Source organism: Pyricularia oryzae, chromosome 7 (genome assembly GCF_000002495.2).
Source record: "Pyricularia oryzae 70-15 chromosome 7, whole genome shotgun sequence".
NCBI lineage: Eukaryota > Fungi > Ascomycota > Sordariomycetes > Magnaporthales > Pyriculariaceae > Pyricularia > Pyricularia oryzae.
In genome coordinates this window covers 2,753,145-2,777,006 of record NC_017854.1, presented here as the reverse complement: position 1 = coordinate 2,777,006, position 23,862 = coordinate 2,753,145, and the positions used below count along the sequence as shown (strand labels likewise).

Sequence of the window (23,862 nt, the reverse complement as noted above, 5' to 3'; positions counted from 1 at the left end):
TCTTTGGTGTCTTCAGTCGGGTCGGTACTCGTCTAAGAGAGTCACACGATATAAAATAGTATAACAAAACGCAAAAGTAAATATAAGTAGTTTGTAAACATTCGAAGTTAGCAACAAACGGTTTAGGCACATAAGCGTCATCTTTATGATCAGCGAGATCCAAGAGACCGACGATCGTCGCCGTTTTTTTCTTCTTTTTTTCTTCTTCTCCAAGTGTCAGCTCGACAAGCTACCGTAATCTGGTTATCCGGCTCTCCTTGCCGCGTTGGGACCACCTGAAACGGTAACAAGGGGCCGAGAGACCAGGTGAGAGAGAGTTGCTAGCCGTGCTGCGGTCCAAATGTTTCGAAAACATGCGCCTCGCGACGTCGCGGGCCAATTAGCGCGTTCACTTGCCAAACTTGTTTGGGAAACGATGGACCGGGGCGAGATGGACTGACTGACTGTTTGTCACTTTCTTCAACGGTTTCTTGCTATGTTGCTTTGTCACTGTCGAAAAATCCCATTTCGACAGCTCAACCAACCGCTTGTCTTACCTTGTTGTGGCTCGAGAGCCATGCTGAAGAAGGGAAAGAAATGGAAAGAATTAAAGTGGATGCAGTGAAAGCACGCCTAACTGAGCTTCTTTCGCTACAGGAGTTGACTGGCAATTGATCGATTACTTTTGATGAAGAAATTTTGGCTATGGATTGATCGGATAACGCCGTCGCATCGCCAATGGATAAGCGAGCATTTGTCTACCATACCAAGCAGGCCGGGAACATGGAGGTCCCTCAAAAATTGGATCGTTGAATCGAGGGTCGGGTCGGTAGTAAATCTCTTCCCAATTTTCCGGGGTCTCTTTGCCCAGGTGCTCTCGCAAGCTAACGTCCGGTGCCTGAAAATATCTATGTTGCCTCAGTGCCACCATGCATTTTAGTGTCCGTGCCCTCCACTCAAGGGAGCTTGCTTGTACCCGACGTGAGTATCCGTGCCTGGTGCCTGCCTCGGTTGTCACCCCGCCCCTATGTTTCTCAGCTATTCCCTGCCAATCTAAACGTGGTATGAGGTATCTGTGGATCCCACTAGGATTCAGTGTCAACGAACCGTGCTTTTTGTTGATGGGTTTGCCCAAAATGTGACTTGGGAGTTTTTTTTTTTTTTTTTTTTTTTACCCCCTCTTCTCTCATCGAGGAGACACACAAATGGATCGGGGTTTATTTTTTATCACAGTTGCTGGGGACTACATCTTGAAGTTCATCTTCTGCAGCAGTTTCACTGTAGCTTGCTTGTGTGTTAAAACGCATTTGGTCAAACTGGTATTTTACCGGTTTAAGTCATCCGTCATGGGATGACAGAAAGGGAAGAGTGGGTGAGTGGCTTGTGCCTTACGTACAGGCAGACAGACACATTGGTTTTCTTGGAAGTTGAAAAGGCGTAAGCCTCGGAAACCCACAATCTTCTTGCCCATGTTTTTGTTTCTTGGGGGATCCATGACCAGGGATCCCCTTGGTCGATCCAATCTATCTACTGTACAGTACGTGCCACTGGCTGTTCAGTGCTTCTCACCACGGGGCAAGCAGCTGGTCCACGCTGGATTGACAGGGCTTCTTTGCTTGGTGGCGTGTTGCTCCCAAGTACATCTAGTATTAGGTACCTTTTCCAATATGTGCTTGTAACCTCTGTACCTTTTGTTCGGGGTTATTAACGGGTTCAAACGCGTGCGCGCGCCGGGAACAAAGTGGGGTCGATCCATTACTGATGTGTACGTGGTAGGCTGATGATTGACCAGCCGACTGGAGCGAGGTGTTGTAACCCGTCTGCTCGTTTCTTTCCTTCAATTCGGCTGATCCGTCTTTCCCGCCTACCTTATCCATAGGCCAAATTTCGTCCACTCTTTTTACCATCCAATCTTTTTTTTTTGTTTTCTGTTTGTCTTTGCCATCCGCCCATCTTTTGTTTCTCCCTATAGGTGTGGCTGTCCATCATCCATTGCATCGGATCCTTCCCCGACAGACCGATCAGACCAAAAAAATCAGCCTACAAGTCCTACCAGCGATACATGTTTTTAACCTTACATGCTCGCTCAGGTACATGGTAACCAACCCTGACGACTGTTTCGTCCATCTTTTGGTCGATCACTTTGATCAATGAGGGAACGATGGTCTGCATGCGCATACGGGCAGGGGATAGCTTTTTTTTTAATTTAGCTAGCCGTCATCACAATCTGTGCTGTGCCTGCATTCAATTCAACCCACAGCTACATTACATTCATTACCTGAAAGGTTGTCAGCCCCCAACGTCTGCACCCGTGCAGCGCAGTGCGGTGCACCACAAACACCACACACACACACACACACACACCCAGCACTGACAGCAAACTGCTGCATATTGTTTTTTTTTTTTTTTTACCGGCTGCAACATATCCCTCTTCTCTCTTGTGGGATTGACGAACTCGAGAGAGCAAATCGGCAGGCAGTACATCCGTCACACAACTCCTGCCGCATACCGACCAAGCAAGCTGTTGTTGCTTTTGCCTCTACCCCAGCCTTTAACTGACGACATCGCACTCACACTCCTTGTGCTCAACCAACCCAGCCATCGCCAAAAAGGGCCCCTTGGGCGCGGCTCTATTTGCTCACTCGTTAATTCGGTCCCTCCTTGAACATCATCTCAAGTTTGCTGAAGCATTTATTGGCTGTTTAATCAACAAGCTAGCCAGCAATCCACATCGCTTTCGGATTAGCCAAGCTGGAAAGCTGACATATCTTGATTCTCATTCGGCAAAGCAAGCAATTGATTCTGCGCCTGTTTGGCGAGCCGACTTTGCTTTCCGACCGTTTTTACGCCGCCAGTTGAGAACAAACTTTCGTCCGAACCCCTACTTGCGGTATAGCAACAGGTCGCCTTACCTCTGGTCTAGCATTACCCGAGCCCCTGCACCGTTTTCGTCCAAGCTCTCGAGAGTGCACCGGCGCCTCCCGCCCAATTCACAATCTGCATCTGTTATAATTATTCATTAGTCCAGCCCGATAAACCAACACCATATGGATGCGCGGCACGGCCTGCCGGCGGCCGGTAGCCCGGACGCTGATGAGGGCGCTCTCGCCGCTGCCCGCCTTCAAATCCAGCGCCTAACCGACAATGGGCTATCTGCAGAGACACTGCTGCGCGCGCTGCTGGAAAAGTGCCCGACTCAAGTCCAGTCTGCAGGGCTGTGGCAGCAGCAGCAGCAGCACCCCGAGTCATGCTTTACTCCCTCGCCGTCCTCCCCCTCGCCTTGCGCCTCCCCAACCTCGACAATCCATAGCTCCAATAGCGTCTCCGTCCCGACTACGTTTGACCAGACCATCGCTGCCGCCTTCGAGAATAAGACGGCAGCCAACAGTGTTGACGAACGCCAAAGCGTTGGTGCGAAGCAGCACGCACCCCGCCTTTCCGTATCGTCAACGCGCACTGGCTCAACGGCCAGATCGCGTGCCAGTGTCATGTCGTCTGCAACTTCGATAAGCTCCACGTCGTCGCAGGGTAGCGGCATGAGCCGTTACTCCCAGCTCCCAGGCACGCAGTCATTCAACAGCCGGCCATCGACCAGGGCTTACTGGTGCACGTCATGTCCCCAGAAGCTGCAGCGCAAGTTTGACTGGAAACGCCACGAGGACGAGTTCCATGAGAGGTAAGTTTCAGCCCGACGGTCTGATCAAAGTAGCACACCCTCTTTCCTGACTAACGCCGGCTTTGTACTCATGCAGGTATAAAAAGTATCCTTGCCCTGACTGCAACCGAGTCTTTTGGGGCGCCAACACGTTCAACCAACACCACAAGTCTCGCCACAACTGCAAAACCTGCCCTCACGCTGACAAGGTGGTACGCTACTCGAAGCGCAAGCGTGCTTGGGGTTGTGGCTTCTGCGCGGCCTTTTTACCATCTCTTGAGCGATATTTTGATCATGTCGCTGTGCACTACGAATCCGGCAAGACCAAGGCCCACTGGGACCATGCCCTTGTCATCTATGGTCTCCTCCACCAGCCTGTCATCCATGATACATGGAAGGCCCTCGAGTCGGCCAAGTATGGGGGTTTGCCCCGAGAGCAGCGGCCCAAAATCAGCTGGGATCCAAAGAATACGGGTCGCTCGCATGGATACCTTGAGAACGAGGAGCCTGGTCAGCTGCAGGATTTGTTAGAGTTTTTCGACCCGGCCAAGGATAATGCGCAGCAAATTGTTGAGCTCGCCTGGGAGACTGCCATCCAGCTAGTTGTCTCTATGGAACCCCAGCAGGCCTCTGGGGTGGGGAGGAGGCCGTCACAATATATCGGGCATGCACAGGTTGTTCGTCCCGAGGGAGTAAAGCAGGAGGATTTACAACACCAGCAGCAACAAATGCAGTCGCCGCCAGAAATGTCTTTACCACAGACTCAACGCCCGCTACCTCGGCAACCTTCGATACAGATGCTTCCCCAGGAGCAGCAGCAGATGCTGGAGGTAAAGCAAGAATGGCCCTCGTCGACTGAGACGCTGGCCCCTAAACAGGACTGGCCCCTCACATCCGATGCCTCGTCCGTACACTCCATACAATCAATTCCCTCTCCATTGCCACCAGGCATGCAGCAACAGCAACACACGACAACGGCGCCCCCACCATCACATCCGCCGCCTCCTCCGCCGTCCCATCGGATTGATACACAGGTGTCAATCCCTTCCGATCCCATGTCTCTTGACCCGCGACCGATGCCGACGGACCAGATGGTCTTGGATCAACGTGGGCCGGTGGCTTTCGAGCAGAACTTCTACCAACCTGTGCAGATGAGTGGATTCTCAAACCCGCCTGCCCATCCAATGGATTACACTTCATTCAATGGCACTGTCGACTTTGGCAGCGGATTGATGTACACTGGTGCAACAGATTGGAATTCATTAGTGGCTGCTGTCACGGCGGCTGATACTGGGATGGGCAATACTAGCTCTGAGGGCCAGCAGCAACCGCAGCAGCAGCAGCAGCAACGAATCCCGCAACAACAAGGTTATTGGCCTAATGGCTTATACCCAGTTCAGTCCTGAAACGGCCCCAATGCCTTACTCAGGGTGGGCAAACTCCACCTGCTTTATATAATATACCCTTTCATTTGTGTCAGTATCGACTATTGTTGTTCCCTTCGTTTATACACCTGGGCTATAATAAAATCAGAAAAGAAGGAAGCAATGTCTTTGTATCCTGTGTAATTGATAGTCTAATCTCCTAGTTCTTCTTTCTTTTGTTTGGGCATCTTCTGGGAAACGAGCGAAGAATCTGCAGCAGAAGCTATTTCTGTATGAAGACAACGGGCTATGGATATGGCACGGTTGGTTTGATATGTGTTTATGGATCGGGCTTGCATGGATTGTTTTATGCCAATGTACAGCGTCGGCGTCGAGGGCACAGAAGTTGTTAATATTACCTATCTTACCTAGTCTTTGTGGCTGATGTTTCTCGGTAGTGATTGGTTATGTTTCCAACAGAGAGGCACCAGTGTCTTCAATCCATCTATCCACACCCAGGGGGAACGACTCCATAACTTCAAGTGAGTCTCCTAATTCTCTCGCCTCAACGTCCCCCAGCGCTGTTCGGTTAATGCAGAGCAGGTCTCCTTCGTGATCTATTCCATATTCCATGTGCCATGATTAGATTGCATAAATCGCACGCCTTACTGCCTCTGTTTGATCTGGAGTCTTGCCTGCTGCTTCACCTTGTGTATCTCACAGTTTGTTCGAGGTGAAAAATATGTGGTCTCCATCCATTCTATTAGACCAAGAGGTTTATTTTTTAAATCGGATTTCCTGCGCAGCCGGTCAATAGCTACTACTGAGGTCTTAGACACAGGGCCTCACAGCTTTTCATGATATTCAAGGCCCTTTTCTAGCAGCACTATACTAGGTTGCTTAATACTACAGTCGAGAATACTTTGTCCCTATGCTCAAGGAACGACTCCTGTAGTGACTTATCCTTCCTCGCACACCGGCTGAAATTCCGCATGCAAAATCGCATTACAGGGCAATCCTCAGGTCGCAATCGGCGAGAAGTTTACCATGACACAAATACGTTGGCAGACACTCACAGAGAAAACATTTCCCGTGGGATAGTAATTTATTCTTAGATTATCTATGTGATTTAGATACTGAACCTGTAGAGGAAGGGAAAAATGTCGCCTGCGCCTCTGCATGTGTGTGCGAGCGTGGCCTGCAGAAATATGTATATATGCCCCTTGATATCTCTAGCTTGACTTTCTATCACAATGTTTCAGAAATACTTGCTCGATATTTGGAGCCTTGCCATTAAGATTTACAGGCCAGTTCCGTGCCGCTTTTTCATGGGATCTTAGTGGAATGACCGCTCCGAATTTGGCTTTGTGATATAGTTGAGGCCGACCCTCAACACGGAATCCGTAATCTTGAGAAGAAAGCCCGTATCTGGGTTGAAGACGGTGTTGCCGAAAGTCGCTGTGGCGAAACTTAGTAGTCGAGTCTGGAAAACCTTTCGGAAGCCTCTCATGCAGGACGATCAGTAACTCGCCGACTGTTGATTGGCCCCTATTTCGGTCGGAACGGACCACGGGCTTATACAATGTACCCGCCACTGTGCGTGCTGAGCGTATAAAGGAGAGGGAGGATTTGAATTCAAGCGAAGAGTGAGTGCCCTCTGATAATTTGGCTCCCCAAGTCCAGTGCGTGTGTAGTAGTATATACCGACCTACGGAAGTGAAGCAAGTGCTCTCGTTGGAATACCAGCAAGCTGTTTATCCGGGACACGACGGTATTCCACCTTGCATTGGAAGCCACGTTGTCTATACGAAAGAAAGGAGCACGTGGGTGTCGGAAAGTAGGACAACTGGATCGATTTTAGTTGAGACAAGAATCACATGCCAAGCAATCTCTATTTACTTCAGGGTTCTTTTTATTTATTTATTTTATCATTTAATCAACAGCAAAATGCTCGTGACCCTGCCAAGCTAGGGTATTAATTGCCTAAGCTTAGCTAGTGTAGAATAAGCATGGATTACCAAGTCATTGCACTATGGAGGTGAATACCTTTTGGTACCTACCTATACTGCGCAGGACCTAAGGTAGGGTGTATTGTTTGGCCTATCAATGTACAGTAAATTTTGCTTTTATCACGGAATCAAACAAATGGCGGACAAAAGTGGGACCAGACAATGCTGTTGCTGGGGCAGCCATAATGAGCCTGCAAGCAAGCAGCTTTGGACCCGAAGCTCAAGGTCCAAAGCTGCACAATAGATGGAGCTGGCCAAAATTTAGAGTCAGGGTTGAGCGGAAGAGCAGGGTGCAAGGGATATCCAAATGGCTTATAACAACTTCGAGGAGGGAAAGGAATAAGATATGGAGAAGAAAAAGAGAGAGAAGGAAAAAAAGTACGATCTTCTGATCTTCTGATCTTCTGGTCTTCTAGCCCCCAATGTCTCGAGTGTGAGTTAGCCAAGTAAACTAGCGTCCGTTTGTCATTTCTTCGGTCTCTACTCTGCCCTACAGCGCGGCAACTGACACGTTGTGAGCGAGGGGCTGAGCGGGGATGAAAAAGATTCGAGGTTGGAGGTTGTTCAACTTGGGCAACAATCTTTCTCCCTCCCCAGTTTTATTTTTCCCTGTTCGACTACCCAATGACGCATGATTGATCCGCAGAATCGCATGGCATCGCAACGCGCTCCTGAGGTAACTTGGACCCTTTCCTTCTCCCGGGTACGCGCCTGTTTTGGGGCGACTAGTGACAAATAAGAGGCATCATAGAAACCTGTCACCTTCCTATTGTTATTTCCCTACAGATCCTTCAACGGACCACACGAAGAATACACACAGGCGAGATATCCTAGTTTAGTAGCCAATTGCGACCCCTCCAAACGGCTATCTAGGGATTTCCCAGCGCTTCGGCCAGTGGAGACTGTGCGCCAAACCCCAACCTCTCTCTGTTGTAGTCGACGCGGGGCAGCAGCAAATTGTGACGACTCGGACAGCCGCAAGCCATCGCGTCCTCTTGGTTTTCTCGCTCGCGACCGTAAAATATCAACTTGTCCTGCGCATTCAAGTTCCCACCACCACCGACAGTACTTCTCCTATCTGCGCAATCAACCAAAGCGCTTCAACGAAACTAGCCTCGCAAATCGTCGAAACCACCTGCAGCACCGGACGAACCCACTGCGACCATTTTTCGTTTGGCGTGGTTGCTGACGGGCTGAAAGCCTAAAAGCGCATCCGAGACGATAAGCGACACATCGCAGCAAAAAATAAAAATATCGCTGCAAAATCCAGCCACTTCGGTCGTCTGAAATCCTCTTCTTGGTCTCGTTCCTATATGCGATTCTCGAGTCGTCTTGACAAGTCGTCCCCCAACGTCGGCATCCGCCCCCAACGATCATGAACGGAGCAACACAGGCGCTCTCCGGCGCGTCAGAAGCGCCGTCGACAGAGGACGCACAACAACAACAGTCATCGTCGGGCTCGAACGGGACACCTGCAGGGGAAGGGAACGGCGCTGCTGCTGCTGCTGCGGCGGCGGCAGCAGGACTGAAGAAACGGAAAAAGGACGCGCTGAAGCCTATCATCACGACAGAAAATCCCGCTCCCACGTCGCAACCAGCGTAAGTTATCTAAATCTCTTATTGTTTTGTTTTTGGTTTTCTGGACTTTTCTTTACGTATGCTCTTATCCAATGGGTGTATGGATGCCCGCGGGCCATTGTCGCAGAGAAAGACATCAAGAAGCCCAGGAACAATGCATATATGCAAACCTGCCAAGTAGGCCGGGATTTACGAAATGTCACCAAATTGGCTGATATTTCCATATCTGCATTTTTTTCTCTGTCAAGTCGATGCCTTCTCTGCACTTTTGCAAACTGGGCTGTCTGATGTATCCCACCAGACCACCTACCTACCTGCCTTACTTACCTACATACAAACCCCGCCCCCACCCTCTTTACGGCGTGCGCGCGCAAGCGCAAGTGCTCGTTGCGATCCGAGCTTTGTGCGCCTACGTTTTGATTGAGTCCAATATGGGGAGTTCCGCAATGGCCTGACATAAAACCCCCTGCACGCCGGTTGCGAGGGAGGGGGTACGTGCAGGCGAGGAGAACAAGGGCATGAAAGAGCAAGAAGAAAGCCAAAAGTAGGAGCAGGATGGATGACCAAACGGCCTCAACGATCTTTCTTGGTCGATTGATCACATTGTCCACAGACCTCGCATATTGGCGATCAAATGTGAGCGATTGATCTCCACTGTCAGCAGACAGTCAAAGCAAAAAAGTGCCCATGCGCAAAAAAGTGCCCATGCAAACAAGTGTGTGTCTGGAGGCAGCGAGATTTTGTGGATAAAATTGTTGTGGTGCGCTGTGATGGAATGACGGAATTTGCTTCAGATGGCTCAATCAAGTGGCAGGCAGCTAGCTGGGATGCCTGACTGGACTGGGTGGTTTTGTCACTTTCACACCCCTCAAACTCCCAAAAAAAAAAAAAAAAAAAAAAAAAAAGAAAAACTGCAGTCCAGTGGCATTATGCATGCGCGCTTGCGACGGCGGCGCCAGTGACCGAGTTGAGAGGGTGGGAGGACCAGTGATCAGTGACCTGGCCACCCGACGCACCAGCCGACGAGAGTTCGTCTTTGATGTGTGACCTGCCGGTTCAGTGGACCTGAAATTGTCAGTCAGCAGGCGGGCAGTGCAGCAGCTGTCAGTTAAGAGCTCAATCGGGGAACGGAGCCGACGAGACAAGATCAGGATCTTGGGAGAAAGCCCCTTCTTTTTTGAACTAGAGGTCCTGGCTTGGCTTGTCAGCACCGCAGATACCCGACTTTTTGGACGACTCTGTGTGGCGACATAATTTTTTTCCCCTCTATTTCCACAGTCTGGCTGCTGGTGTTGCTGCTTGTCATTCTGTGAGGGGAAACAAATCGAAGACGGCCTACATACTGCCTCTTGCTTCTGGCTTCCCCAGTCCATTGCCGAAACGGGATCCCCGTTCGTCATTCTGCTTCCCGCCCGCGCCCAATCGTCCAACGCATTCCCGCCAACGGAGCCCAAGCCAAGCCAGGCCTACGCCAGCAGCCAGCCATCCAGGGAGCCAGCCCACTCTGCCCTTGGACAAGGACTAGACTGGACAGGACAGGACACCCCGCCCTCGCAACGCAATCCTCACCGTCCTCCGCCCCGCTGCTTCGAAATTCACGCTCCACGCCGCTCAAAGTTGCGCTGCTACTGAAACCCGCCTGCAAACAAACAATCGCATTCTTGGATCAGTGAGCGTGCAAAGCGTCCTCTCTATATCCTTCTCTTTTTTTTTTTTCTTTCTCTCTCCCCGTTTGATTTTGTTCCCAATCCACTTCTACGTTTCCACATGTTCAAAACATTATTACCATCTTTACGCGATGGAGATTCCAAAAAGGATACAATGTTGAAGACAAGGTTTTTTCGCCCTCATTCCATTTTACTTTTTGCGCTTGTCCGCCGCGTTGAGCCCCCTCATTTTTTTGGAGAGTACCTTTGAAATTCAATTCCGCATCCGCTTCAATGCCGACTCGCCACCCTCACAGGCGGCCTGTTCAGCGCTTGAAAGTGACACCGATATTGCCTTGCTGTATACCCTACTTTTCTACAGCAATGCATACTTGCAATTCATTTCCGTCATTTTCTTGCGCCGTCAGACCAGCCTTTCGCATGTGCGAGATTGATCGCTAGTTGCTAACTCCGAACATCCGTTGCGTCTCACAGGACCGCCCATCTCTCAGCCCATTCTCCGACTTCGTCATCTTCGCACGATGATCCCGAGAACACCGCAGACGAGGAGGATTCGGAGGATTACTGCAAGGGTGGCTATCACCCAGTGCAGATTGGTGAGAAATTCAAAGACGGAAAATACACAATAGTGCGGAAGCTGGGATGGGGACACTTCTCGACCGTCTGGCTCTCAAGGGACAATTCATCGGGCAAGCACGTTGCCCTCAAGGTCGTGCGATCCGCCGCTCACTACACCGAAACCGCCATCGACGAGATTAAGCTTCTCAATAAGATTGTGCAAGCCAAGCCAGATCATCCCGGCCGGAAGCATGTTGTCAGTTTGCTCGACTCGTTCGACCACAAAGGCCCGAATGGCACACACGTCTGCATGGTTTTCGAAGTACTAGGGGAGAACCTGCTAGGATTGATCAAGAAGTGGAATCACAGGGGTATTCCTATGGCCCTCGTCAAGCAGATCACGAAACAGGTGCTTTTGGGCCTCGACTATTTGCACCGAGAGTGTGGCATCATACACACGGATCTTAAGCCCGAGAATGTCTTGATTGAGATTGGGGATGTCGAGCAAATTGTCAAGAGGGTTGTCAAGAGCGAGCCTTCAGACAAGGAGAACAACCGGAATGGGCGCAGACGGCGTAGGACGCTGATTACTGGCAGCCAGCCACTTCCTTCACCGCTCAATGCTACTTTTAATCATGCAAACCTCTTCCCGTCACCAAGTTCACAACATTCAAGCCTTGGCCAGATGCTGCATGATGGTAAGTGGGCGAGTAGCGATTGCTCGCTTATTGCGGCGGGCGTTGCTCTTTTTTTTTTACCCCACCGCTGAATCTCTTGGCGTTGTTATTGCCTACTGACGCTTTGATTGTTCATGTCGCAGGCGCAAAAAGCAAGTCATCAACATCACCTAGAAGGGACGGAGACGACAAACAGAAGCAAAGGGAGAAGTCAGCGTAAGCATTTTTTTGGTTGTGTGGTCACGGGACATTCCCGTAGCTTTATCTGGATACCATGAGCTAACGAATGTTGACGCATCTCCACAGAGACTTACTCTCAAGGGAGGTTTCGGGTATATCACTTGATAAGACAGGCGAGAAACGCAAGGCCGACGACAACCACGGTTTCGATGTTATCAGTGTCAAGATCGCGGACCTGGGAAATGCCTGCTGGGTTAGCCACCACTTCACAAATGATATCCAAACAAGGCAATATAGATCGCCGGAAGTGATATTAGGGTCTAAATGGGGCGCAAGTACGGATGTGTGGAGCATGGCGGCTATGGTGAGTTGGTTCTGCTGTCACTCCTTTGCGCGGCTAGGGGCGAACTTGGTGCTCTTTCTTCGCTGGTCATTCGAAATGTCTTGGCTAACAGGTGTTGTACCGCTCCAGGTTTTTGAGCTCATCACCGGAGACTACCTATTCGACCCACAATCCGGTACCAAGTACGGCAAAGACGACGACCACATCGCCCAGATCATCGAGCTTCTGGGTCCATTCCCCAAATCCCTCTGCTTATCCGGCAAGTGGTCACAAGAGATCTTTAACCGCAAGGGCGAACTGCGCAACATCCACCGGTTGAGGCACTGGGCGCTGCCCGACGTTCTGAAAGAAAAATACCACTTCAAGGAGGAGGAAGCCAAGCGAATTGCTGAATTTCTGCTACCGATGCTGGAGTTGGTGCCCGAGAAGCGGGCCAACGCGGGCGGCATGGCGGCACATTTGTGGTTGGACGACACGCCGGGCATGAAGGGGGTTAAAATCCCTGGCTTGGATGCCGGCAGTCGCGGGGAAGGGATTGATGGGTGGGCCAACGAGGTGCGGAAACGCTGAAGCACTCCCCTAGACTCCACCATTGTCGGTTTGATGATGTGGCGTTTCTTGGACCGAGTGTTTTTCTTATAGGGGAGTTGTGTCGAACCGCGTGTCCGGCCTTTCTCCTCTGGAGAGGACTTTTCATCGTGAAAGAGCTTGCCTATGGCTGGCATGACTACCAGCCAGGGCAGGGAACCACTCGTTATAATAGCATCAGATTCCTTCTGTTTGGCGGCGTACATTCATCATTTTGTTGTGCTTTTTGTTTTTGTTGGAATAGCAAGACCTCTTTCATGATCTGTGCAGTTTTGTTTCTATTGTTCCTTTCACGATTAGACCAAACATGACAACAAGCGCAACGTATAGAAGAGCCCAAGCTAAGTGCTCGTCTCAACATTTAACATGGTGCTCATAAAGTAGATAAACAGGGGTACAGCTCAGAAGCTTGCACGACTAATTACACGCGCCCCCTAGATATTCAAGCATTCTCGAACACGTGGGGTTTCAGTATTTTCCTTTCTCTTGGCGAAATAGTGATGCTCGGTGGCCGGAAGAGGTATATTCAGACAAGCTCCAGGAAACGGCAAGTATAGGGTAAGCTGTTCAATAGTGTATGTTGCAGGTAATCTGTGTTTACAACCTCGAAGAAAGCTCACAGTGATAATGCAAATAAACAGAATGTGGATTTACAGCATATTGCTTCCAGACAGCCATTGACATAGTGTGTAATTGATATGGGTATTTTGAGTACCTATGTGTGTGTTATGTACAGCCTTCCCAGGAACCTGGCGAGGTCTTCCTGATACTTATTTTTTTTTCTTTTTCTTTTTTTGTGCATGATTTGTCAACTAGTCTAGAATAGTCTATTTCTAGTAGCAGCGCATCTTTACAAACCCTAACCAATTGATCTGTATTTTCTGTTGACTCCTGAACGAATATACAAAACAAGACCGTTTCCAAAGTACTGCAGCGTTCCGAATATTACTTGGTGTTGTGAGGATTACTATCAAAGCTATTCCAACGCCTGGATATTGGTTGCCTGGATTTGCATTTGTCTGTTGTACGTGCGCCTTGACAACTAATTCTTGGGGATTGCTCTGTACTCACGCTATCCAGGACATAGACCCAACTTATAAACGATAGCAGCTCGTTGGCTTCGATGCCCAAGTACCTACCTACCTAGGTAGGTACTCCACGTTAAAAGAATGCACATGGGGTTAGACTGACCAACAATCAATGGTTCAATAGCATTAGCTGATACAAAAAGGCCATATGTGGCTTTGCTGGCCCCGAAGACTGTCGCGACAAGTCGTGCTGTACTGATCTTCCTCTAGACTAGATTAGATAGACTAATCTCATAATCCTTTCATCGCTGAGATGGCCAACCCAAGATTGGACGTCATGCAGCTCGACAGTCAGGTATTTTATGTAATCATTAAACCAGACTACATAGTTATACAATTTCCATGCATTGTCAAGAGGGACGATAAAATTGTTTCGTGGATTTAGTTGGGAATTTACGAAATTTATGTAGTTGGTCAGTGAAACCAAGATTCGTTGCTCTCCATGGTTACGTTTCCTTGTTGTTAGCAGCAGGGCAGGTACCAACCAGGCAGGTTGGCAGGTACTGATGGACCATGGTACTGTGGTCGGAAGATGCTTCACGTGATCGACGCAAGCGGCGAGATAGTAAGGCGCAATAAGCTACATTGGCGGGGCACTCATGTGCCTGCTTGATCAGTTGATCGCATCTACCCAGAAAAAAAGTCAGAAAAAAACAAACTGGCCATCTAACACAAGTGACTTGGATAGAAAGGCAATCACTATCGCCTGAACAGCCTGAGCTCCTCCCTCAGGGGGCAGATACATGACAGTCGCGCCCATAAGTTAACCGTCGATGGATCAAACCAAGGTCGGCACCTCGTCGAGTCTCGATCGATCGATGCCTTCGTGGCCTGCCATAACGCATGTGTATCTACCTGCATGCGTTGCCTGCCCAACCCACTGAGACGACGACCCAACGAAATTCAGATAAAATATGGCGACCTGGAATTCAATTCCGCGCGAAATACAGCAAATGGTGCTAGATGCACTGGTTGCACTCAAGAAAAAGGAGGCGCAAAAGCTGCTGCACACCAAGCCCCGGCTGTCGCGATATGTCACCGTCTGTCGCTTTTGGCAGGAGGTTCTCGAGCCCGTCATGTTCAGGGACCTGCACATTAAACCCAAGCACCTTGCTGAGTTCGACAATTACCTGCGCGGCGTACGGCGGCTCATGCTCAGGCACCTCTGGTTCCGCGTGCAGCTGAGCAAACCGCGGCGGCGCATGACGGAGCGGGACAAGATGGACGAGGAGGAGGACAACAATGCTTTCTTTACCACAGCGGTCTACGACCTGTTCGCAACGCTGAGGAAGTGGGGACGCTTGCCACAGCAGCCGCTGGAGCTGGAACTTGGGGCCGAGAGCCCCGGCGACCCCAAGTGGTCCTTTGGTGACCAAGGCATCATGACCAACAACGACTACTCGGTCGGTGAGCTTGACTTTTGCTTCGTCGACGGCTTCAAAAAGTTCTCGTACCCTTCACCGCTGCCCGAGGTTGGCGTCGTCACAACCTTTTCCATCCTTCGCCGCACACGCCGGTACTTCGCGCCGCAGGCCCTCCTGACCATTTTCGACAGTCTGCCTAACGTTTGCGAGATCCGATATGAGCCGTGGTATTTTCTGAATGCGGACTCTCAGTGCGACGTGGACGAGGCCTTTGGCCGCTACATCAGACACTGGCCGCCGACTGTCAAGCGCATCAGCATCTACGAACATTGTAGGGAGTTTAGGCGGCATTTTCCCAACCAGTTCATCGAGTTTGACGACGCCTGGATGGACGAGAATGGCGCCTTGTTTGGTGACTTGGATGGAGATGGAAATCTACATGATCTTGATCAGGATCATGACCTAATGCACAACCTCCACCATCACCACCACCACGTACATCATCACCACCATCATCACGATCACCACCACCATCACCATGTACATCACGGGGATGACCAGAACTGGCACGGACCAGATAATGAGAGCATAGCCGATGAGGACGGCTGGGAAACAGCGAACGAGGATGATGACGGTTTTGACGACGACGACGACTTTGGGAATAATCATGACTCTCACGATGGCACCGGAGACAGCAACCAAAACGCCAGCAACGGCTGGAACTTGCCTTCGGCGCCCGATCTCGTGCAGGCATTCGCCAACGCTCTTTCGAATCTCCCACTACCCGGTTCGGCGACCAACGATCCATCGCAACCGGTTGGAGCCCAAGGAGGGAACGGGGCGTTTGGAGACCCCGGTGGCGGGGATGAGTTTGGCGGAGGTGACCCTGGCGATTACCCAGAGTTAGCCCCTCTCGGTCTGGGATTGCTATTTATCCGCCCCAGTCAGAAGCTTCAGGAGTTGGCCGTGTCAGGCCTGATAGATGCTCGGGACTTCTTCGAGCCCTTCTACGCCCGACCCGAATCTGGTACGAGTGACGCACTGCCATCATGGGACGAGCTGCGCTGGCTGACACTGACGTCGCCGGCGCTCCTCAACCCGAGCCCATGCGAGGGCGGCAGTGACCATGTCAACGAGCTGCTGCAGGCGGCCGGCAGAGCCGCGATGCGAATGCCGAAACTTCAGGTCATGGAGCTATATAGCACAGACGGACGCGGCGGTGCTGTGTTCCGCTACCAGGCCACGGAGACTAGGACGGCCATCTCGTGGTCTAGTGCTTGGTCAAGCAGCTGGCGGCCGCCGAATGCCAACGACAACGGGCCGGCAACAGTGGGAAACACTTTCGATGCTAACAACGGCGGCAATATCAACCTTGGCAGCATGTTGGAAGACGCAGACGGGGACGTAGATATGGGCGTCGTAGGAGAGACGGTCGACGTGGATGATGACGAACATCCAAGGCACTTTCGAGTAAGTCCTCGGGTTGTTGAGACGTGGCAGCGTGTAGCGCGGCGGCTCACGCGACACGACTTGGATCCTGTGTTCGAGGCCGTGTCGACGTGGCCTGGCGACCCCTTTGACTTTTTGCACGAAAACCTGGTCACGAGGGAGCTGGTGCTGCATGAGGCCAGCTCTATGGATATATTGCAGACTTTTGAGCTGCCCGGGGAGGCCTTGAAACTGCCTCGAGTAGGGCGGCCATGATCTGCTTGGTGACGATGAGGATTCCAAGTGCCCGTTCGGCTTTGTTGTGTCTTGTGTGGCCTCATTTTGGCTGCGACAGTTGTAGTATTTCACCAAATTAATGAAGTGGCCTGGCTGGACTTCAGGTCCCTCTGTTCTAGATTCGCAAATTCACATTGTCCCTAGCTAAAGAGGAGGACACTGGTCTAGAACAGCCCAGATTCTTAGCTGGCTCTACGCACCCAGAGGATAGCGCTCAACAAAGCCTGCAGAGACGGTTCGCGTTTACACCCCCGGCACCCAAACTACATATGCGCTGGAAAGTCGAAAGAGCAGCTCCAAGGTTTGTGTTTGGCACTTGATTGCCATACCATTCATTCTGTACTGGGCAAGTTCAAGTAGGAAGTGGACTTTGGCCGTGCCACAGGCGCTGACTTCGTCAAGGCCATAAATGCCGGCCCGGTTGCAGCTTGGACATCAGAAGGGTGTCAACGCCGACTCAAATCATTGAGATTGCCATTGTCATCATCGTCAGCATCATCGGCGTCAGCATCATCGGCGTCATTCTCAACCAGGCCCCTAAAAGCATTACCGCGCGACCAGGTCATGACCTCTGGTCAAATTTCAATGTGCTGACTGCCAGACCTAAGCGCTAAACCTCCCGGATCTTGGGGTTGCCACAATAGTTCCCGGGGTAATGAAGGATGGGACAGGCCCATGGGCGGCGCGCTTACTGGAACAGTTCCGCGGTGAAGCTTTGTGCAACGGTTGCAGAAGTGCACAACAAAAGAATCCAACCACAGTTGAAACCAAAGGCGATGGGATCTACAGCAGCAAAGCTAAGGAATGTGGCGACTTCTGTAGGATTATAGGGACTCCGTGAGTGGTCTTGGGCTTGTCATTATTGTGGAGGGAGGGTAGAAAACGACGGCGGTTAGAAAGAAAATAAAAAATAAAAAGTAGAAAAGGGTGGGGATATAGAGGGGAGTGAAAACCTTGACAAAATAAATAAATTTCAAGTTTCAATGCAGATACAAGTACCCAACAGCACGGGCTGTGCTTTACATATCCTACACACCATTACAAATGCGACTGAAGCTCGAGGGGCGGCGCGCGGCGGTGTTGAGTGATGGGCGGTTAATTTAGTAACATGGGCGGGGGGGGGGGGGGGGGGGCAATAGCAGATGAGAAATAACGACATGACCAATCCAAGCCAAAGCTGATGATGGCTAGACAGTCGTATTCAGGCATGCAAGCGGCACAGCTGTGGAACCCACCATAGTCTGCATGTTTTATGAGAGCGTGATGGGGGCGGTTAAAGGTGGCGGTCACTGCATGCATCGATCCAGTGTCAAGTGCGAGAAACGAGCCAGATCGGATCTTACATTTGGTGAAGCGAAACGACCTCATGATAATTCTGCTGTAGAAGGTAGCGCAGCGTTGGGAAAACGAATATAGACATCCGATTGAAAATGAGAACAAAAACACCAAAAATTGCATTTACATCCTTTGCCCCCTTTGCTCCGGTTTGCTATGCTATGGTATACGCGAAGAAAAAGAGGAAAGCAGAAGACAAAAACAAGCAAAATTGACGATGCAAATAAATCCCAAGGTTGCAAACCCAACAGACTCCGAAGTGAACGTAGAGAAGAGAAACCAGAAGACCAGGAACCCAGAACCGGCAAATGCTATGCTATCCTTGAAAACAAACCCCCAGTAACATGAAAGTCAAAAATCGAAGAAAGAAAAAGAAACGCCCAATTTGCTCCGTTTGCAATGCTGAAAAAAAGGAAAGTTCGGTGGTGACGTGCTTGTGTCTTTTGTGTGAAAAAGCAGAATAAATTCGTTCGAGGTAAAATTGATATTTTAGAATCGAAGAGACATATCGGAAAGCAAGCTCCCCGCCATCGTTACAACCGTGAGCCCATAACCACGACAGGGTGGATGGGTGACTCTGACTCTGCTCGTCTTGGTCATACACAACTCATCCCCCCAGGATCTTCCCCATTGCAGGAAATAGATAGCCCTCGCCTCAGAGAATAACCAGCTTATACCACTGCAGCGTGCTCAGCAGCGGCCTCGGCACCGTCGTCCTGGCGGCCGGCGCTGAAGTCGGCACCGTGCTCGATAAGGAGGGTGACCATCTCCATCTTTCCGGCGAAGACAGCGCGCTGGAGGGCAGTGTAACCCTTGGCGTCCCGGGTGTTGATGGGAATGTCGCAGCTCTGGAGGAGCAGCTTGAGGACTGAGAGGTGACCGCCTGAAACGGCAAGGTGAAGCAAGCTGGATTGGCTCTGGTTGGTGATGGGAGTGGTGATTATGTTGCCGTCAATAGTAGGGAGCATGGACATGTTGTCGTGGCTGGTAGCGTCAAACACGTTGAGGTTCAAGCCACTGGGCTGTACGGCCTTTGCAGTGGCACTGAGCGCAGGAGAAGAGAACTGGCTGGTGGCGGCTGAGAAAGGCGAGACATTGCTGGCCGAAGAGCAACTGCGGGAGCGGCCCATATTCTCACTCCTGACGGTCGAGGGCGTGCTGTTCTGCCAGCAGTTGGGAGGGCTCGAGGCACCATCCTGGTGCTGGGTCGGAGGCGTTAGGAAGGAGCCGTACAGGCTGCCGGTCATGGGCGGCGTCCAGAGGCCCTGATCAAGAGAGCTGCTGGCAGTGTTGTTGTTGTTGTTGCTGTCACCGTTGCAGTCGTTGGTGAAGCCATCCAATGTGAAGGGCTGAATGTCGTCGGTCTGAGGAAGGCTCACTTGGTTGGTCATGTCGGAGCCGAGGTCGAAGTTGCAAGGCGAGGGGAAGAACTCGGCCATGGGAGGAGTTGCAAGACCGTCCTGCATCAGGGCAGCGTTGACCATGGGCGGGGAGGAGATGGGCGTGTGCGAGCGTGAGCGTTGGTGGCCGTGGATGGCGCCGACCGAAAGACCGCCTGAACCGGGGCGAGGAGCCATGTGACCCTCGGAGCTGCTAGTCCGTCGGCGCTTGGATCCCGGACGGGCCATCTCGGGAACCTGGGGGAAGTACGATTCCATGTTCATGGAAGCCTCGAACTGGGTCGAGGGGAAGGGCTCGGTCCAGGCGGAAGCCATGCCCATGTCCGAAGACATGGTGCCGTCAAAGATGAAGTCGTCGCTGGGAGCCGACACCATGGTGGCCACGGGCTGTTGCGGGGGAGACATGCGGGGAGAAACCTGGCCGACAGGGTCCTTCTTCAGAGTGGCCAGTTCCTTCTTGAGCTTTTCGAGCTCTTTGGTGCGGTCACGCATGTTGCGCCCTGGGTAAGAAAGAGGGTAAACGTCAGCCATGGATGTTGATAGCAAGAAGAAAGGCGAATAACAGGCCATTGCTAGCCAGTGTGGTGATTACATACTGTAGGCACGTTGTGCAAGCCTGTTCTGGATCCTACGGCGTTCAGCAGCATCGGGAAGGACACGCCAGTCCTCATCGGGCTTCATGAGATCGGCATATGAGATCTGTTGGGCTCGGCTGTTGTTGTTGTTGCAGGCATTGCCACCGTTGTTGTTCATAGATGGAGCAGACATTGTGAAAGAAAAAAGGTGAGAAGTAAACCCGAGACTCAAGGAAATAGGACAAAGGAAATAAAGACAAAGGAAAAGAGAAGAGAAGAGCTGTTGTCGATGCCCTCTCTAGTCGCTGTCGTACCTGCTGTTTGTGGAGTAATTAGTGTTTGACGATCAATGTTGGTTAAAGCTGAGATGGGAGACGGGATTAACAAAAGAGGTTGGGGAAAACGGGGCGGCAGCCAGCTGGATATTATAACAAAGATGGAAAGGAAAGACCCAGGCCCGAATGACAGAAAGGAAGACATCTTCAGCTACCTACCAGGTAGCCAGCCTTGCAGGGGCGTGGTGAGGCGGGTGGAGGGGGCGTGGGTGTTGATCGCCTTACGGGCTCCAAGCCGATGGATAGCAGCAAGCAATATTTGGTACATGTGGAACAAACAGTACCTTACCCTTAGCTACCTACCTAGGTAGGTACGAATCAGGTACCAGTTTGCAGTTTACAGGAGTGCAACACACACACAACAGCAAGGACAGGGACATGACTGGACAGGCAGGCACGATGCAGGTGCCTACCGCATCCCAGTAAAGATCCTGGCCCGCTGCCGATGGGGTTGGTTCCATCAACAGGGATTCTTATTCGCCCGGGGTAAGCAGATTCAAAGGCTTGGGCGGGAGGCTCGGCGCCTGGTGCCATGTCTTGGTCGTGAGGAACAAGAACCAAACAGTAAGATAACAAAGCCCCGACAGTGAGCAGCGCCTGCGACTTACTCTGCTTCGGAAAAACAAGGGGGAAGAAGGAAGAAAAAAAAACGAAATGCGCAGCAATTTGTTGTTGTTTGTTGTTTCTTGTTTGCACCAACAGTAGAGGCCTGGCTTGACGACAACTCGAGTGGGGTCTGATCACTCGCGTTCAATACAATCATTCAATTTTCTTTCCACTTGTGTCGTCCTTACTGTGCATTGAGTTGATGACGGCCTTCAGTCGCCCCTATACGCTGATAACTGCGTTGTTGATTTAGTGTCTACGTGATGGCCGAAAACCAAAGCAGCGGCTCAAGTTTGTGGCCTACCTTAACTGCCCACCCAAAGTAGGTAGGTACGCAAAGTTTCTAGGTCAGGTGGGCGAAGTCGAGCAAGAGCGACCGAGAATAGCACATTACGTAGGTACGCAGTGTGGGCAGCCCAGCTGGTAAATTACCTCGTCTAAAGCTAGACTTGTTCTGGCTCCAGAGGGCAAAGGCCCAGCCAATCAAATACCTGGACCCGTGTCTTCTAGCCCTGCCCGGGCCATGAGAAGCGGCCGTGGCCGTCTCTACTGTAGGTACGGTAAGCCGTAGCTTGCTAGGTACTCTACAGGACAGGTAGGTAAGGCTGACAACGGTTTAGTGACGATTAATCTCCTCTGGTGTGGGTTATCCATGGGGGGGAGTTTGCAATCTCAGCTCTTTGCTGCAAGCTGGATGCCGAGTTGGCCAATGGAATGTCGACCAAGTTGACAGGTAGACCCACACACAACGAGGGGGGCGTGTGTTCAGCTTTCAACTTTGTACCAGTCAGCAAGCTTTGCACAAAGTGCTAAAAGAGCAAGCAGTAAGAGAAAGATACAAGCCACGATGGGACCCCGGCTAAGCCCAGTCAGCAAGTCGACGCGGAGCCGCTTGTCCCTTTCTGGGATGCCTAAGCCTCTGTTTTTGTTTTTGTTTCTTCTTTCTTTTCCCCATAGATGGGTGCATGCATGCATGGAATAGAAGGCAGCAAAGCCTGGATTCCCTGTCTCCCGGCCGATTGCTTCATGTCTTCTATGGTCCTGCAATACAGTCGCCCCCTGACCTCATCAACATCCCTTACATTGCTTGAGGTTTGAGTTGAGCGAATGAGCTCCACTTGACACGCAAAGGCTGCAGTCTCATTTCGTGATGATAATGGCTCCGATCGTAGATCCATAAACCCGGAGTTCGGACGAACGTGATCGTCTCATTCTTACTTTCCGGGCAGACAAGCAAGCAAGCCAACGATGGAAATTGGTGCTGCCCCATACAACGAACCTTACCTCAGCGGGGGAAATGAGCCGAGCCGAATTTGTAATTCCGTATTCACAAGGGAATTTGCTGAAATGAGCGACCAACAACTTGACCCCACCGCTGACTTGATCAGAGTCTATCGCAAGATAGCACGGCGTGACTGGGACCATGTGCAATCCGTACGCTGATTCGTGCTGGTCGTACAGCTTAACGTGATCGTGTAAAGGCTCTCGGCGATCGAGAGCGGGATAGTAAGTGCCCAAGCCAGAGACGGGCTGCGCCGACCTGTTCCTGTCTCTTTGTTCAGCGATAGTAAGTTGAGGCGCGTGCGTGTGGGTGAGTGGGTGCACCTTCGCTTTGCAACACAAGCGTTGCCTGCTGCGGACGATCCCACCCCAGAATCGAGCTGTCGGGGCCAATCATGGGAAGATGTCCATCCTTGCGCCCTTTGCAGTAGCGCCTAGGAACAAAGATTGAAGGGATCTAATGCACCTCTTCAGACATTCATTGATCAATCTTATTCTTTGATTTTTGTCGTCATCCTTCTTCTCGACCGCAGTAAACGCTCGGGTCCGACTATATGCTTGAGAGGGGGGATGTATGTTAGCGGTTAAGTAGCTATCGTCTCCTGACCTCGTTGTTTGTGCCTCTCTCGGTGGAGCCAGGCTCCCTTCGGTCTGATGGATATAATCTTAAAATTGGGGGCTTCGTTAGTGGGGCTGGGCACCTGTCAAGGCTCCAAATTTCGCGTGTGGAGAGCCCTGCTTGCCTGCCACTTACCCAACCGTAAATCTATTTCGGGTGCTGGCAGGATGATCTCGTCCAGCAAAAGGCGACCAGTCCCTGACTTGTTTATGGATGGATGTATGGGGCTTGGTTTTTTGGGGGATTTTTTTTGTTCGTCTGTATATTGTTTTGTTTTCTTTGATACACAAAATAATGCCGTCGGACAGGTGATGAAAAACATGGCTGGGAAATGACGGCCTGGTTTGGAGTGATCCTATGCCTGTTAGTCTAGTGTTAGCAGATTGCACAGCACAAAGTTAGCATCAGGTGTACCGCGCGTGAGATGGTGTGCCGTTTGGCTGGCAAGACAGTTAATACGCATTGAATCCAAGAAAGTCGGAGGCTTTAATCAAAAGTCTTAGCCTGCAGTGAGTGAGTGCCCGTGTGTGTGTGTGTGTGTGTGTGTGTGTGTGTGTGTGTGTGTGGAGGGGTAGACAGGTGCTGGAATAGACAAAGCCCATAATAACTGGAGACAGTCTGCATCTCCTGCTTGCTGGGTGGGTGGTACGACTTGTTCTTGTACCGGTTTGCAGATCTCGCAGAATGCTGTTACACAACAGTAATTTTGTGAGTATGGGAATACAGAAAGAACACTTCGACTAGCATCAGAGTAATGATGTAAGTGTACTGTACTCATATGAGTCTTGCCGGGCGGTGTCATACTGCAGGCTGTCATGACATGACTTACTAGACTAGTAGTCTGGCTAAGGCTGCCGAAAGTCACTTACTGTCCCTGCGGATTCGACGAAAAGAAGGAGAAAAAAACGGCTTGGCCCGGTCCATAGTACCGGTCTA

At 51.1% G+C, this 23,862-nt stretch overlaps 6 protein-coding genes across 7 annotated transcripts; 4 read left to right on the top strand and 2 right to left on the bottom strand.

Moving 5' to 3' along the window:
* Nucleotides 1-459: 459 nt before the first annotated feature.
* MGG_15385 (uncharacterized protein) lies at nucleotides 460-1,450 on the bottom strand (the record flags this gene model as incomplete). Its single annotated transcript, XM_003721304.1, has 4 exons — nucleotides 460-473; nucleotides 537-559; nucleotides 747-1,032; nucleotides 1,372-1,450. 4 exons carry the CDS (start codon nucleotides 1,448-1,450, stop codon nucleotides 460-462), a joined length of 402 nt encoding a protein of 133 aa, XP_003721352.1.
* An 880-nt stretch (nucleotides 1,451-2,330) lies between these two features.
* MGG_10595 (uncharacterized protein) lies at nucleotides 2,331-5,430 on the top strand. Its single transcript, XM_003721303.1, has 2 exons — nucleotides 2,331-3,655; nucleotides 3,732-5,430. Exons 1-2 carry the CDS (start codon nucleotides 3,027-3,029, stop codon nucleotides 5,038-5,040), a joined length of 1,938 nt encoding a protein of 645 aa, XP_003721351.1. The 5' UTR covers nucleotides 2,331-3,026; the 3' UTR covers nucleotides 5,041-5,430.
* Nucleotides 5,431-6,251: 821 nt separating this feature from the next.
* On the top strand, nucleotides 6,252-6,524 carry MGG_18048 (uncharacterized protein; the record flags this gene model as incomplete). Its single annotated transcript, XM_003721302.1, has 2 exons — nucleotides 6,252-6,308; nucleotides 6,375-6,524. 2 exons carry the CDS (start codon nucleotides 6,252-6,254, stop codon nucleotides 6,522-6,524), a joined length of 207 nt encoding a protein of 68 aa, XP_003721350.1.
* A 1,149-nt stretch (nucleotides 6,525-7,673) lies between these two features.
* MGG_10596 lies at nucleotides 7,674-13,078 on the top strand. 2 transcript variants are annotated; one of them, XM_003721301.1, is made up of 5 exons: nucleotides 7,674-8,606; nucleotides 10,727-11,508; nucleotides 11,631-11,703; nucleotides 11,794-12,031; nucleotides 12,140-12,945. In XM_003721301.1, exons 1-5 carry the CDS (start codon nucleotides 8,383-8,385, stop codon nucleotides 12,578-12,580), a joined length of 1,758 nt encoding a protein of 585 aa, XP_003721349.1. In that variant the 5' UTR covers nucleotides 7,674-8,382; the 3' UTR covers nucleotides 12,581-12,945. The 2 variants fall into 2 exon arrangements, with proteins under 2 accessions (XP_003721349.1, XP_003721348.1); XM_003721300.1 differs by lacking the exon at nucleotides 7,674-8,606 and adding an exon at nucleotides 9,428-10,420 and having other exon boundaries at nucleotides 12,140-13,078.
* Nucleotides 13,079-14,307: 1,229 nt separating this feature from the next.
* On the top strand, nucleotides 14,308-17,798 carry MGG_14011 (uncharacterized protein). Its single transcript, XM_003721299.1, has one exon. It carries the CDS (start codon nucleotides 14,601-14,603, stop codon nucleotides 16,752-16,754), a length of 2,154 nt encoding a protein of 717 aa, XP_003721347.1. The 5' UTR covers nucleotides 14,308-14,600; the 3' UTR covers nucleotides 16,755-17,798.
* A 272-nt stretch (nucleotides 17,799-18,070) lies between these two features.
* MGG_14010 (uncharacterized protein) lies at nucleotides 18,071-20,468 on the bottom strand. Its single transcript, XM_003721298.1, has 2 exons — nucleotides 20,107-20,468; nucleotides 18,071-20,010 (listed from the first exon to the last, which is right to left on the bottom strand). Exons 1-2 carry the CDS (start codon nucleotides 20,276-20,278, stop codon nucleotides 18,782-18,784), a joined length of 1,401 nt encoding a protein of 466 aa, XP_003721346.1. The 5' UTR covers nucleotides 20,279-20,468; the 3' UTR covers nucleotides 18,071-18,781.
* Between the last annotated feature and the right edge of the window lie 3,394 nt (nucleotides 20,469-23,862).